This window comes from Haemorhous mexicanus, chromosome 3 (genome assembly GCF_027477595.1).
Source record: "Haemorhous mexicanus isolate bHaeMex1 chromosome 3, bHaeMex1.pri, whole genome shotgun sequence".
Taxonomy (NCBI): Eukaryota; Metazoa; Chordata; class Aves; order Passeriformes; family Fringillidae; genus Haemorhous; species Haemorhous mexicanus.
Genome location: NC_082343.1, coordinates 110,985,844 through 111,001,810, shown reverse-complemented (window position 1 = coordinate 111,001,810; position 15,967 = coordinate 110,985,844). Strand labels below are relative to the sequence as shown.

Here is a 15,967-nt window from a genome sequence, read left to right as displayed (position 1 = left end):
CCTGCAACATTTCTACACACAAGACAGAGTGATTCAGAGGCAGGAGGAAAGAGCTGGGATGTCCCTGCATTCCCTGTTTCAGCTCTATCTAATCACACTGTGGCACCTTCAGTGACTGTGACAAGCAATTATGCTGCAGCAAAAGAAACATTTTCAAATCAGGGCTGCACTTGTGTTCTTTTGGATGTGCTGAAAATCCACTGCTTCACCCTCTGAGGAAGCAATCTGAAAACAAGTCTCAGCTTAACATACTGCTAGAATGTGCTTAAGAAGCTGCAAAACAAATAACACTGAAAACTCTAACAATAACTTGCATGTGACTAAACAAACATACTAGAAATTTCTTCTAGAAGTCTATTACAACTTGTTGAAGTATTGGGAAAAAAAAAAACCTAGAAGAAGAAGGGTGGTCCTGTGCATAGTAAGAGACCAACAGGAGGATGCAGTGGAAGGGCACATTGGGGTCATTAATTTATCCACGGTGTGCCAGACAGTGTCGGTTCCTCTGGGATGCCAGGATCCTCAACGTCAAAGCCAGAGAACACTTTGCATTTGTCTGACTTTTATCAGCTGACACCCTCTTGGCCTGTATTGTACAGCAGTTTCTCAAGGGAAAAAGAAGAGCCAAGATAAGTATTGCCCTAGTGGCCCCTGCTTTTTCAACACAGCTACTTGTCCACAAGACGTACAGAGGTGTCCAAAACCTCAAGTGAACGTGGCAGGCAATGAAGACTGGGAGCTATTCTTATCTCACTGCCCTCTATAAACACAATGGCCAACCATGTCCCCTACAGCCTCATACAGCTGTCAGCATCTAAATGCTTTGTAGCCTCCAAATGAGCCAGTCCTACAGTGACAGACTGAATAATAGAGAGATTACAGGTTGTGTAACTCCATTACAGTGTGGAGGTGCTTTGCAATCAGTCAATGTTTCCTTTCACACTCCTGCAGGGAAAAAATCTCAGCCCAAGATTTTATTGCTCTTTTGCTGTAAGGCAAATAATTTCTCAGCTCTCTATCACCTCCGGCCCCTGTTTATAGCCCCACACTCTCTCAGGTCCAGACTACTTTGTTTCCTGTTGCTTTCCCAAATGCTTTAGAAACTTTCATATGTGAAGAGGAGCTTGGGATGTGCTACAATAGCAAGTCTTAGGAAAGCATTTCAGAAATGGTTCTGCAGTTTCAAGAAATCAATGCACTGCAAGCTTTAGTTACTTTATTGAAATGCAGTGAATCGTTACAATCAAGTCCCCTGTTGTTTACAGCAGGGAAGGACTGAGCCCTTATTCTGTTTACAATGCTTATATAACCAATCAAATCAAGACTTGTTAGAGAAAGAGAAAAGCTAATAAAAACTAAAGTATATAGTGGTTTTCCACCATTTATCTTAATTTAAATAGTTTGTTCTCAAAAGATAAACATTTTTCTGAGGTCTGTAAAAAAAAAAAATAAACAGCTCTTCTACAGAGTTGGTATACCCTATATATAATATATACAGGTGGGTAATGCAATAGATAAGTGGAAAAGTAAATATAGTAGATAGGGAATTCAAAAGCCCATGAATTTTTAGCCTCAACTTTTCTAGATGCTCACTTTGTGCCCTGGACACAGCATTTCCCTTCTGAATGTCCCTGTCTTTTAAAGGGAGTAAACAAAAAAAGTTTTTCCTTTTCCAAAGCAATTTATGAATGAAGTGAGTAGCTCTGTGATCAGATTGAGCTTTCTAAGTTGTCCACAGGGGACTCATGATGGCAGCTCTTCATGACTGTACCAACTCCGAATTTGCATTTGACTCACACGCATTTAAAACTCCCACACTCTCAGCCAGGGATTGCAAAAAAATATTGAAAATGAGATGAGCTTTATAGCTGGTTTCACAAAGAACAAGTCTTAAGGGCACAGGTAAGGATCATTTTGTAATGAGGCATTTCCACCCTGTCCCAATGACTTCTGGACATCTCTTCTTACAGTTACAGGCCCTGGAAGTCCTCAGTGTTAAGACATAGAAGGTCAGGACTCTTGAGTTCCAGGCAGGAAAAGGTAGGACACGACAAAACTGGCACAGTCAGATGACAGCCCTCAGCTGTGCTCTGCAGGAGCACTGCCCACTGACCTAAGCAAGCATCTGAACCTGTCCCTGCTATTTATTTGACTGAAGATGAGGTGCAAATGATGGCAGAAGAAATTCAAGGGACAGAATAAACTGAAAGCTATCAATGGGGCTGTCTGTGCTCTCCAAAATCTCTCCCGACAGAGGGGGACAGACATAGCCATAGTTTTCCAGAGCTGTTGCCAGCTGGCCACTGAGAGGCACAAGGGTGTGGGGAGCTAGTCACCCAGGCAGAGTGACAGAGGAGCAGCTCCTGCTCTCATCAGTGGAGAGACACTGCCAGAGAGTGACCTCAAGCACAAGCCAAGTCAGGTGTTTCAGCATGACACTGCAGAACAGCGTTCATCTCTGGGAATGGCTTATGGAGCCCTGCAGAGAAGGATTTGGAGGCACTGGTGGATGAACAGCTGGACATGACCTGTTAATGCGTCCTTTTAGCCCAGAAACCAAACATGCCCTGAGCTGCATTAGAAGCTTTTGGCTTTTTCACCAAAATTGCAGCTTTTACAAATTATCTTTTGCAAGATAATTTATTTCAGTTCTTCAGGCGGAAAATTGTACATTCCATTCTGAAAATGGCAACACTTGATGATGATGCCTCAGGAACTTGTCCACTGTAGGACCCACCTTCTATTTTCTCTTATGTATCCTAGATATGGCTACATTACACTTCCAAAAGTATGAGGTGCTCCTGTCTTCTTGAAAATCCCTGCTTGTAGTAAAACCAGAAATTTATCCACAGAAGAGAACTAAAATGTAAGTTCCCATAACTGCAATCCCTATATAGTATTTTAGTGTAATTTCCAAACAACTACATGTTTGGTTTGTGTTCGGTTTTATTTTTTTCTAACAGTGTAAAAAATTTCAACGCAAAGCTGCTACTTTCAAAGTTGCAACAGCAGCAACTTCAACAGGTTAGGAAGTAACAAAATATATTTTCACTTTGGTCATTAAAAACTAGATAAAGCCAATGTCTAAGAGTGTCTTTTTTTGTAGCAATCACCGATTGGAAAATTAACTACTCAGGTGTTAGGTCTCTTCTGCTGTCCAGCAGGAAAACACCTTCAAAAAACAAGTTTTCCATTTATACCTGAGAAAAAAAGTAGAGGGAAGACAATCTTGCTAAATCAAGGTTGTTACATCATTAAATGTGCAAAGGGAAGTGAATTAGAGCAGGAAGAGACAACTAAGAACCAAATAACTATACAGGATTAAATGGAAAAGATCTGGAAGGAGTAACCACACTTGGGATATCATAAGAAGAGACAGAGGGAAGTCGACAAATCAAATGTACCTCACAACTACTGCTGTAACCCTGAGCTTCAGAAGTCCCAAGGTGTTGGATGGGAGAGAAAGGACTACATTGCCTAAGTACATGGACCTGCTGCCTTGGCTACAAAGATGCTCTGGCTCTGCCTGATGACACCACAGCTACATCTAAGATCCATCACACTGGGTGATGTGCAAGGGAGTACAAACTCCTGCAGCCAGCAATCTTGTGGGGGAAAAAAAAAAAAAAATTAAGGGAGATTTACAATGCCCTTGAGTAAGTAAAGCTAAATAATACGCCTCAATTGAGAGATGTTGCTTTCAGTATAAAGCCCCCCCAGCCCCTGGCCCTGGTTCAGCAAGACTCAGCAGAACTCCTGCCAACACCAAGCTGCTGCTGCCGCTTCCCGCGGCACAGCGCGCGTCCTCCGAGCCGCCTGCTCAGCTCTTCCCAGAGCCAAAACCAGGGACCATGTGAGCTCCTTGGCAATGCCCTCCCCAGGGATCTCCCACACACATCCCTGCAGCACTTGCACCAACTCAGAGTGCTGGAGATCACAAGGCTGCAGAGATCTCTGGCTGCACAGCATCTGCTCAGGTAATGCCCTGGGATGTGGGGTGTTACACACACCCCTGCCGTGGATCCGCTGCGGAGGGAGGACACCACGTGCTGAACAACTGAGAAAATCTCCCCCTTCCACACTCCCTGCCTAGCTGAGCTGCCTGACCTAGGAACAGTATTAAGCTCTTTATCTAATCAATAGCAAGAGAGGCATGTCCACAATCTAACTATTTAGGTAACCCAAGGTAACTAAGCTCTCAATTTAGACTTCTTAATTAGGTAAATACGGTGATGTCAGTTCTGTTTTGTCAATAACGGGAGACAAGCCTATCACTGGTGCCAGCTGATAAGAGCTTCTCTTTGGCTGATGTAGGATCATTTCTACATTTTACACTAACAAATACTACTCATTGCACAGTTTTTTCAAAAGTTCTTTGATTTTGGCTGCATAAATTACTAAAAAATAATGTCATTCTTGTAAGGACCTGGAATTCTAATGATCAAGAATTGATGCAAATCTTTCAGGTCTAAGTCCTCAAATACAGGTATGAGCTGTAAGCAGGGCACACTGGAATCACTGAAAATAAGTGGAAATAGGTTCTAGAAAAAAAACCTTGTTTGAAAGAGCAATGTAATTTTCTAAAAGATGGCACTTTTTGGATCAGCTCTGAGCTTTTAGAAACTTGGTGAACAGAGGCTATTAGTTCTCTGGTACTTTAGATAATCTGCTTTGTGAGCTTTTTTTTTTCTTAATATCTTGAAATCCACTTCCTCAAGGGTTTTGTGAGGTAGGAGTAGGAAGTTTAATTTTTCACTAGCAGTTTCATTTCTGTGCACAATGGGAAGAGGGCATGAGGCTACAATCCCACCATGAAAGGATATCCTGTACAGGTTGGGCAAGTGCTCCAAAATCAAAGCTCGCAATCACCAAATCACTCAGCACATCCCATGCTGACACAGAAGTCTCTGTCAGGGGAGGAAGTGCCAGTGTATGCTATCTTGAAAAAATCTATTTATAATCCTCTTTACTCTGCAAGAATGAAACTCATCCTGTCTTCTTCCCAAATGAATATAAGACAATGTTCATGGGCAATCCTGGACCCGTCCCTTTCTCTGCCCCAAGCCTATCAGCAGCAGTCCAAACAACACCTCAGTGCCATGGGGAGCACCCTCAAAGGGGAGAAACTTCCAAGCTTCTTAGTCAAACCAAGGCTTCACAGCTGAGGTTGCCAGTAAGAGCACAGTTGAAATAGTTCAAGGTCCTTTTCTGAGTCACTTACCCACATTAAATAACATCTAGCACCACAGGTGATTTCAGGGAAACCAATGGGCACCGTACACAGCAACACAGCAAAGGAGGAGCTACAGTTAATTACACTGATCCTTTTCCATCAGGCAACAATCTGGTGTGTTCAGTTTAAACTCACTCTGCCACTGAACCTGCTACTTTTTCTCTTATAAATCTCTGAACCTTTTTATTCATCAAATCACTTTCTCACATCAACAGCCTCTTACAGTGAGTCCCACTGTACTTTCAAACATTAATTGCATGACAATTTTGAGAGCCACAGTCCCTTTTTCCATCAAATTTACAAAATGAAAGAGCAAGTAATATTCCTGACATCAATCACTAAGCTGGCAGCAAAATGTGTAGGAGAAATCTCTTCTGCTCAGACTTTTGCTTCTGGACTCTGACCACTACTGTCACTATCAGGCCAAAGTCACTGCTCAAATACTTCCAGGGATAACTAATCTATCATTAAATAGGCAAAGATGAGAATTTTTATCCCTTTACTGACAGAGTTTAAGACTTGCAGATTGTTTCTAAGGGGCAGCAAAAGACCACATTGCTCAGGGAGGACTAAAACTACATTTTGCAGTTATGAACCACCAAAGAAAAAAGATGTTTCTAAGTGCTTAGTTACCACAAAGATCTCCACAGAAGCAAAAGGCTTTCATACTTTCAAACCAGGGCATTAAATAAAAAAACCCCAAAAAATTGGCAGTCCCCAAAGGATGGACAGATGTCACACTCCTCTGGTATATTGTATCTTGGGAACATGCTTGATTAAAGAATTAAATTTCTTCTAGGTAAGCAAGATTTAGCTGGCTTTAAATTAAGGTTCAATTATAATGTGTGTTACAATACAATTCTTATTAATGATAGTTCTAATTGCAGTGTTCACTATCCTCTTCCAAATTCAGCTAGAGAGCCTCCTGGAGACAAAGAATTTTGATTAAATGCCTTACTTAGTTCAATTTTCCTCTCAGCTACACATGCAGAGCTCCAACCTGAAGTAGTACAGATGTTTCTGAAAGTGGAACCCGAGAAATAACATCCTCCTGTACTCACCTGGCACAAATGCTTGCACAAGGCTGATGTTCATCCAGTCATGCTCATAGACAAACAGATGACACTGTAAAGTAACTCTGAATTTACCTTAGTCCTTTTGAGAGTATGTCACTATAGACAAATCTCTGGCTATTACTATGTACACTTAAGGCTGAGTTGATTTTGATCCAAGAAAAATCAGCAGATCTTTTTGGCAAGGATTATTTCAAAGGAATTGCATTACATTTCTATTGTGTTAAATGGAAAATAGTGTTTTTAATCATGATAAATCAAGCATATTCTATGAATTACTGTTCATCTATATCTATGCAGTATGCTTTTGTTATATAAAGAGCTTTCAGCTTCACAGACATAACCATAATTCTCAACACTACACCACTGCCAAAGCTAAAGAAACAATCTAAAGTAATTCTGGCAATATATGGGAAAAGAAGATGATACAAATTTGTCCTTAGACCACTAGGAAAAGAACAATTAATCATTTGTTCTGCTTTAAATAAAAGCCTGCTTCCTAAACCAGAATGAATTTGCACAGCTGCAGTAAATGGAGTAGTATTCATTTATTTCAATGGGGAATTTCACTTCACGCATTAAGAAAATAATAAAAAAGCAATTTCTCAGTATATAAATATTGAAGGGGAGAGGGAGGTGCTGGGCTCTTCTGCCTGTGATCCAAGACATGTGGGAATGGTTCCAAGCTGCTCCAGGGGAGGCTTAGACTGGACATTAGGCAGCATTTCTTCACTGAGTGGGGGGCCCACCACCAGAGAATGGTCGATCCCCCAAATCAGTCAGTGTATAAGAGGATTGGGACAATGACCTTCACAACATACTTCAACTTTTGGTCACCTCTGATGTTGCCAGGCAGTTGGAAGAGATGATCATTTTAGGTAATTTCCAACTGAAGTATTCTACTCTCTTGGAAATCTATTTAGTGTAATTTTGGGGCAATAGTCCTAGCCTAAAAAAGTCTATGAAAAATCTTCTGAGAGAAGTCCAGTTTCATAAATAATTAGTGATTTACTGTGGCTTTGTAGTGTCACTCAAATAAGTCAGTTCCAGCACACTAGAAACACTGGTTATCATCAGTTCCTTAAGAAGAGTAATTGTATTATAATCAGAGCTTTACAGGTGGCCAAGGAAAAAAATGAAGAATTTAAGAATTTAGCTCTGCCACAAGCTACATGGGACAACACAAGAGAATGTCAACTCTGAATAACTTGAGGAAAAAAGCTGCCCTCTCATTATCATGAGGAGATTTAGATTCAGTACACACAAAGCTGGTGTGAAGGCACACCATCATCCAGCAGGAGGGCAGGGAATGGGATTTACCTTCCTGGAGTGCAGGTTTTACCTCATAGTCTCCAGACAGAGCATATCCCTCCTCAGTGAAGGTTTTGTTGAGGGGCATTTCTAACTGAAAGTCACATTTTGTATCATGTTCATAAATCTTTGAAAATTCTACACTGCTAATTCCCATTGCCAGAGTCAACAAATTTAAATCATAATAATCAAAACTGCAGAAAATGCCTTAATTCCTTTTATGCACTCCAGGATTAATTGCTTGTACTACTGTCAGTGGTCCAATGTAACCTGAAGACCCAATCAAGATTAGGTCACCATCACAACAGGCACTAAGAAGGAGGCAGTTCATATCTCAAACTGCCTGCAATCTCTCTACAGGAGGCAGACAAAGTACAGCTATCATTTTACAGATGGAAAACAGAAGGAGTAAGCAGATTGCCAAAGGCTTTGAGAAGCTTGCTCCAGGAAATCTGTGACAAAAAACATGACATAAACCAGTGCTGCTGCAAATGCATTTCAGTGCCAGTGCTCTGCCTTATCTATTAATCCCATTACAGTAATATTGTGCAGGTAACTTTTGAGACTCAACATGGATGCTGGATGCTAAGAAGAAATTATTATATTTGTTATATTTGTAAACAAAAATAAGAATTCAGGAACCTGACCACATTTTTCTATCGTATACTAAGATTGGGACTTGGTTTCATGTTCTATCACAGTCCCCCTATCTAATCTTCTACAATTATCTGGACATCTATTTGTGTACTTAAATCAGGCTGTGCAAAGCTGAAAAATTAGCAGGTGATTTGCAGGACCAAAGTTAGGCACTAAGGCATCTTATGAAATGGCAATTAGGTACTTCTGAAGGGTAATCCAAAAATCCTGCTCTAATTGTAGAGCAGCACAGAATTACTCCTAAGGGGGAAAAAAATAATTAAAAACAATCTCCTTAAATGAAGAGCTCCTTTCTAAGTTGCTCCCTAGTGAGGTTGCACCTTAACCTCTGCTGCCACTAGAACTTAGGGCAGTTCCTTCAGGCACCACAATGCTCTCGGGAATCACACCACGCAGTGCCCTGAGATTCTGTATCCAGTTGATCAAGGAGAGAAAGAGGAAAAGCTGCCACATGTAACAGCCTAATAGCTGGAGTGCTGACAGCAGAAGTGTAAAACTCAATCACAGTTCTCCTTCATCTTGAGGAGATTCCAGTTCTCACTTCCCACTCCTCCAGAACATGTAGGGTTGTCAGACTAGAAACTACCCTGCTGAATCTCTGCCTTGGTGATGAAGCATAAAATCCTGGAGGACAAGCAGACAGAGCTTGAAAGCTCTGCCAAACATCTGGAGACCCAGCCTTTGGTCCTCTCTGGACTTTTCCTGCATGGACCAGCAGGACAAGTCATACAGACAGCTCACTCCTAAAAAATGAAGGTTGCTGTGGGCCTTTTACTCCTGCAGTGCCAGCAGTCCCTTCCTGTCCACGCTGTCTGCCATCACTACCCAGCACATGGTGAATGCATGCAAAGGCAAGAGGGGAAATAAGACACTACAGAGCCCACAGCCCACTCCTCACTGGAGTCTCCCTAAAGATTCATAACTTGCTCTGGCAGAAGAGAACCCCTTTTAGCCTCTCCTCTCCTTTGAGGCAGGAATAATTAGTGGATAGGCAAGGTTTTTTCTATACATGCACAAAAACCCAGGACCATCCAGGCTTGTGCTGGGGAGCTGAATCACCACAGTGTGTGTTGGTGTGGGAGCAGATGGGCCACTGCAAGGAGTTACATGGCCTGCCCAGCTGGCACCACCACATGGGAGAATCTTAGGATTAAAAAAAAATTATTGAATTAATCCCCAAGGACAGGGACAACTCCTTCCATATCCCTGCAAGAGTGCCTGCAGCAAATACTCACCCTCTTGCCTGCTCTTTTCCTTGCCCATGGCTCTTGCACTCTTCACTACTCAGTGTCCCAAGCTAGACTGGAAGGAGTGGGAAAATTCAGCTTTCTTCTCCCCAGGAATGTAATGGTTGCAGTTCAGGATGTGGCAGGCAGAGTTATGACCCTCTTCTATTGCAAGAGGCAGCTGGGGACAGGTTTGCCACGTCTGAAACAACTGTTCAGTTATTACACACCAAATGGGCTCCCACAGGCTCTGGTTTTGGCTCTCTGCTCTGCTTGATCCTGGATTCAGAGGTGTGCTCCAAGCACTCCAGTGAGGTCAGGCTTTTCTGGGGATCCAAACAATCTCTGGATCCTGATGGAGTCAGTCAGTGCATGGTTCACCCCCCTCCCATAACACAACAGCTCCTCACAGGTATCTGTGCCCAGCTCCACAGTGTCACATCAGCTGGACATGGAGATCACTTGAGAGTTATACATGCTATACAATATTAAGCAGCCCTGAAAAACAGCATTTCTGGATCATTTCTGGATCATTTCCTTGCACCTAAGTGTCTTAGTTTTTCCTAGCTCCCATTCTAGGTGGCAAGGCAGAGATTCTGCATTTCTCTGCAGACTTCCCTCTAACTTAGCTATACAATTCCTAAAGCAGGAGTCAGAGGAGTGTGGTGAGGATAAGTATTAAGCATACTGAATAAATAAGACAAAGATGATATGTAGGTGTTGAGTTTTAGTTTAAAACAGTTTTATCTGGATCCAGTACAGTTTCTTTTTGTACTGATGAGGTTCTGGATGTGCCTGTTAATAATTATCTTATCTCCAGTACTGTACATGTCATCTTATCCACATGCTTTATAGATCACTGGAAGGAAACACTTTATCCACTAACCATGGGCTCAACTTAAAAACATTATCACCAAAGACTGCTGGCAGTAGCAGTGGAACTGAGGTGATGAGCTTCCCCTGATATCTGTTCTAATCTGGGAGGCAAGAGAGGTTGCATAGCACCAGCAGCAAGGTATATGGAGAAAGCACAGTTTACACTAGAGATTGATTTAATGAGTTTTTATAAGTCTTTTATGTCAAAGCCAGCTTACAAGAGCCTCATCTAAGACACTATCTAATATCAATAGCAGTATGCAGCATCTTGTTATCTTTTCACATTTCACCATTCACACTCTCTGAAGTTAGCCTGAAAAAAATGTGCTTTGTGGGAGCCACCAGGCTCAATTTTTTTTGCCTATTTCAGTCCTGACATTTAAATTTATCTTGAACTAACTAGGGGTGGGAGGTGACAATTTTATTTCATAAAACCTTTTGAAGTTTGGACAGGAAGAGAAACATCTTTAAGCATCTTCACAAAAATAATTTCAAAACATCTATTTTCATATCTAAGTTACAGAGAAATGCCTGTAAGAGCTGAGACTGGAATGGGAGATCCATGTGTTTAACATCTTCTGATTCAAATTAGAAATCTTCATTAGACCAAAATACTTTGAATATATAAATGTATATATGGGAGCTTAAACCCAGACAACCTCCACCCCAAGCCAGTGCACTAACTCCCACATAACCTTCTGAATGGTGGTATTATTGAAATGATATAAAAGGTTTATTGAAAATACAAACAGGCTTACTTCATTAGTCATATTTATTGGAAAATGTTCCCATCTTGCTCCAGTTGTAAGAATCAAATGCAAAGCTGAGGGAAAGCAACAGTTACCAGAGAGAACTTTTCTATCATCCTGAACACTAGAGGAAAACATTAGCTCACTATGTAGGCCTAGATGAGAAGCTTCAATCCCTATATAAACTGCAAGTTAGCTTCTTAAGTAAAATATCTCATAAAATGGCAGTTGCTGAAGTGAACTTCCCAGCTGGAGACTCGGACTGCAGAGATTTTTGCATCCCTTTGACAACTTACATAACTACCCATAAAGCATAACACCATAAACTGAATTAAAAAACATTCTCTTCTTCAGCACAAGCAGCTCCATTAACCAGCTCACCATTTAAGATTAACACAAGTCCATAAAGCAGGTGTTTAAACAGACCTGGTATTGATCTCTTCAATCTGGAATGAATTTTACTGCCAATACATGGACACATGCTTTTAAGATATATACAATCATTAATTGTCTGTGTCAAGACAAGAGGCTGTAAAAATATGAATCCAGCATTTTGACTGTTTCATGCTCAACTTCATTAGCTAATAAAATGGCTTAATGAATCAGGTCTGCAACTTCTTCTGCAAAGCTCCCACGGCAAATGTGCCAGCAGGCACATCTAGCTACTGTAGCCTCAACAGCTCAGCTAGAAGTGAAATAGGCAGGAAACCCACCCAAACATTATCCAATGGATTACAGGTGACAGAACACAACAAAAAATACAACAGACAGCTGAAATGGGAAATCACTCTTGATGTGAAGCAGAAGGACATCCAGAACATGCCTTACCTGTGTAGTGCACCACACACGTCTGACCCTTCTTTGGAAATGTCCGTCCTGTTAAAATTATAAAAGGTTAATCTTTTATTTTCTCTGATTGACCTGGCTAGGCAAGTTTATCTTTCAAGAGGAAAATGCTGAACTGAGACCTGCTATTAGCCATTTGGTTACATTAGGATACCTGAGACATCCACATGACAGCTCTAGGTATAAGTGGCTCCTCACACAACTTGGAGCACAAGGCTTATGAGGAGTGGCTGAGGGAGCTGGGGGTGTTTGGCCTGGAGAAAAGGAGATTCAGGGGGAACCTTATTCTCTCTACAACTCCCTGACAGGAGTTTGTAGTGAAGCAGGGATCAGCCTCTTCTCCCAGACAACAAGTGGAGGGCAAAAGTGAGGAGAAATGGCCTCAAGTTGCACTGGGTTAGGTTTAGATTGGATATTAGGAAACGTTTCTTCACAGAAAAGGTTGTAAAGCATTGGGTTGTAAAACACTGACTGTACAGGCAAGTGGTGGAGTCACAATCCTTTCAAGAGTTGAGAAAACTCATGCATATGGCATCTGAAGACATGGTTTAGTGGTGAACATGGTGGTGGTGCTGGGTTGATGGTTGGACTTGATGATCTTAGAAGACTCTTCCAACCTTAACAACTCCATGATTCTGTGACCATGTATTAAATCACTAATTTGCAAGACAGGAATGGGATGGTTTAGGGTAACAGGTCCCATTTTGGCTGCTGTTTATCTCTTAGACCAAGCAGTATTTTTCTTAGATAACTCTCCCTATATATGTGTGCATTACAAATGCATTACATTCTGTAAGTGCAAAAAAGACAGTCAAAACTTCATGGATTATAACTTTAAATATTCTCAGAATGTTTTTGCTGTAATTTTTCAAATAAAGTCTCAGCCTGACATTGTGAGAAAATCCATTTGTATTCACATGTCTAATGCCTTCCATTCAAGAAAGACAGCTCTGTGAGGGCATCTTTAATTAGCAGGGATGGGTTTTACAGAAATTTTCACAGACAAAAGCAGTTTAATTTTGTAGCATCAGGCAACAGTAAAGCAGTAGTATGCTGAGTTATTTTAAGAGCCTGGTAGCTCCTCCTAAAATGTTCATACTGAAAGGAAAAAAAGCTTAAATTATTTGCTTGACACAAAACGAATGTACCATTTCCATTTTACCTGTTCTAGGTACTGCTAAAGGTACTAAAAGCTAAGGGATTACTCTCAAGGCTCAATTAGGTGATTATGGTGTATTAAAGATGCCAACTATGATCTCTCAAGGTTGTCCAGGGGAGTGCCCAGGTTCAGAAGAAATTAAAAGTATCAATGAGATTAATTATTAAAGAACATCCTTGACAGAAAGCTAAATACTGGGGATTGAGTTAGGTTGCCCACAAAAGCTGTGGATGCTCTATCCCTGGAAATACTCAGCATTGGGCTTGATGGGGATGGAGTAACCTGTCTAGTGGAAGGTGTCCCTGCCCATGGCAGGGAGGCTGCAACAAGATGATCTCTAAAGCCCCTTCCAAGCAAACCATTCTATGATTCTATCAAACTGAAGCTCATCTCTTAGCTGGCTTTCTGGATCTTTGGTCAGAATTAACATGATAACAAGTTCTGCATTACAGGGCACTTCACAGGGTATAAACCAGCAGGTCACACACAAGCTATGGCCTTGGGGCTCACAGGCCAGAACCACATGAGCACTAAGTGGCGGAGGGCAGGCTAATATGATGAACCAAGATTTACAACACAGAAATTGAGAAAGTGGTGCTTCCAAGTGCCACCTGAACAGCCTTCTTCATTGACTTGGCTGGATGGAATTTCCCTAGCTGCACCTTGCACAAAATGCAGCACAGCAGGTATCTGGTAAGGTCACCATGGTATGCTAAAGTGGGATTAATCTCCTTTAAATTCATGGCCATCTAAACCACAGGCAACTCTCGTATGCCAGTCTCCTGGGCTTCCTCTATTGACAGCAAAGAATTAGCAGTGCTTTGAGAGAAAGCCAGCCCATCCAGAGAAAGGCAAGACAAATTATTCTCTGGAGATGGCCACAGAGAAAACCCAGAAGACTGCTTTAGAGTAGCTAGCTAACCTGAGAAAAGTTATGTGAGATGAATCCTACCTCCAGTAAAACAGGCATTATTAAAATGATCCACTATTATACAGAGATCTGAGAAAAGCTGTTTCAGGCCTTATGGACACACACTCTGCTGTGTGAGTTATCACCAGCAAAGCCAATGAAGATACATAATTTCACATCAAAACCAAATTAAAAGCAGAGATGTGCAAGACCACTGACTCACTGTGGCTTAAGACAGTGTTTAAAGTCAGCTGATTTTGATTAAGACTTGAAACCAAGAGATCTAATCCATATAGCCTTATTTGGAATCAGATATTACTTACAATGACAGCCTTGATCTATTTAATAGATAGAAAGTACTACTGTGAGGTAGTTCCACCCTCCTTCCTACTCCCAACTCAGCACCATTACTTATGTGGATATAAGTAATCTTTTTTTACATCTGTGCAACCGAGAGAGGAATTCAATCTCTAGAGCTAAACAGCACAGAGGGAGAAGCAAATTTATAAGCATATACAAAGAAAGGAAAGATACTGGGCCAAGAAACTTAATCTGCAATCAACTTGAAGGAATTATTTACGTTTGTATATCAGCCAATGATGAATCTGGCCTATTATATAGCTACATATGTATGCTAGAAATTACATCCTCTTCAAAAAAACCCCAAAACACAAACACCTTACGGAATTATATTATAATGCCAAGGAAGAGCAAAACACTGCGATTGGCTCTCGAAAGCCAAGCGTGCGCCAAGGAGAGGTGACTGCCACCCGGGCTGCACATCTGCCCTCGCCAGCATCCCACGCTGGACCGGGAGGCGGCGATGCCTTGCCGGGGGATGCTGGCACGAACGGTCGGCAGCCCCGGCGAGGCCGGGCTCGCCGCCGGGGAAAGTTTGGGCTCCCCGCCGGGCGCCGGCGCTGACCCCGGGCTCCGCGCTCGGGCCGCGCAGCTGTCAGCGGATGCCACAGAAACCCCGGCCCCTCGCCGCCGCCGCCGCCGCCGCCGCCGCGACCCCGGGCGGCCGCCCGGCCGCGCTCCGCCTCTCCCGCACGGGGGTTCGTGCCCGCCGGGCTGCGGGGGCGGCCGTGCCTCCCTCCGCCTCCCCGCTCCCCGCTCTGCCGCCGGCGGGGACGCGGCTCCCTCGCTCCCGGAGCCCCCGGCTGCCCGGCCGGACCGGGCGCCCCCGTCCCCGCGCCGCAGGGCTGCTCCCCGCACGGCCTCGTACCGTCTCCCGGAGAGATGGTCTCGATCTCCACCCCCATGGCGGCACCGGCTCGACTCAGCCCCGCTCCGCGGCGCGGCCGGACCCCCAGTGCGGGCAGTGCCCCTGGGCGGCCGCGGGCAGGGGCCGCCCCGGCTGCCCGTCAGCGCCCGCAGCCAATGCGGGGCAGGGGCGGGGAGGACGGGGAGGGGAGGGGAGGGGTCCGCCCGCCCCCGCTCCGAGCGCCCGGGGGCCGCGGGGACGAGGGGAGCCTTGCGGCGGGGGTATCTCCCGCCGGCATCGCTCCCGCAGCCACGGCCGTGCGGGAGATGCTGCTGCCATCCCCCGGGCAGGGCTCGCTCTAGCGATGGTGCCGGGCGGAGCGCTCCTCCGGGGGTCTCGCCGGCGTTTGCCCGCCGTGTGCCCGTGGCCGTGCGGAGCCCTAGCGGCGGAGGGCTCCGGGCGTGTGCGGGAGCGGGGGTCCGGGGGGGTAATGCTGCAGGCGCGCCGGGCACACAGGGAAGCCAAGCGCGGCGCTTCAGACCATCCAGACCCCAGGACGCGGCTGAGTGCGAGCGGAGGGTCGGCATTTCTCGTCACAAAGAGCCATGGAGGAAGGCATCCGTGCTAGCACATTAGGTGTACGCGCTGAAGGGAATGTCCCCGCGATTATGCTGGTGAACGGCAGCATCGGGGCAGTGGTACCCACCGCTGGGCAGTGGT

The 15,967-nt window shown here is 43.9% G+C and overlaps 1 protein-coding gene across 2 annotated transcripts in view; it reads right to left on the bottom strand.

Moving 5' to 3' along the window:
• FKBP1B (FKBP prolyl isomerase 1B) overlaps positions 1-15,408 on the bottom strand; it is a 51,128-nt gene extending 35,720 nt beyond the window's left edge. For both annotated transcript variants that reach the window (XM_059842974.1, XM_059842975.1), the window contains exons 1-2: positions 15,269-15,408; positions 11,954-12,001 (exon numbers count right to left, since the gene is read on the bottom strand). In XM_059842974.1, the coding sequence (XP_059698957.1) occupies positions 11,954-12,001; positions 15,269-15,305 (85 nt within the window). In that variant the 5' untranslated portion in view covers positions 15,306-15,408. The remainder of the gene's footprint in view (positions 1-11,953; positions 12,002-15,268) is intronic.
• Positions 15,409-15,967: the final 559 nt, after the last annotated feature.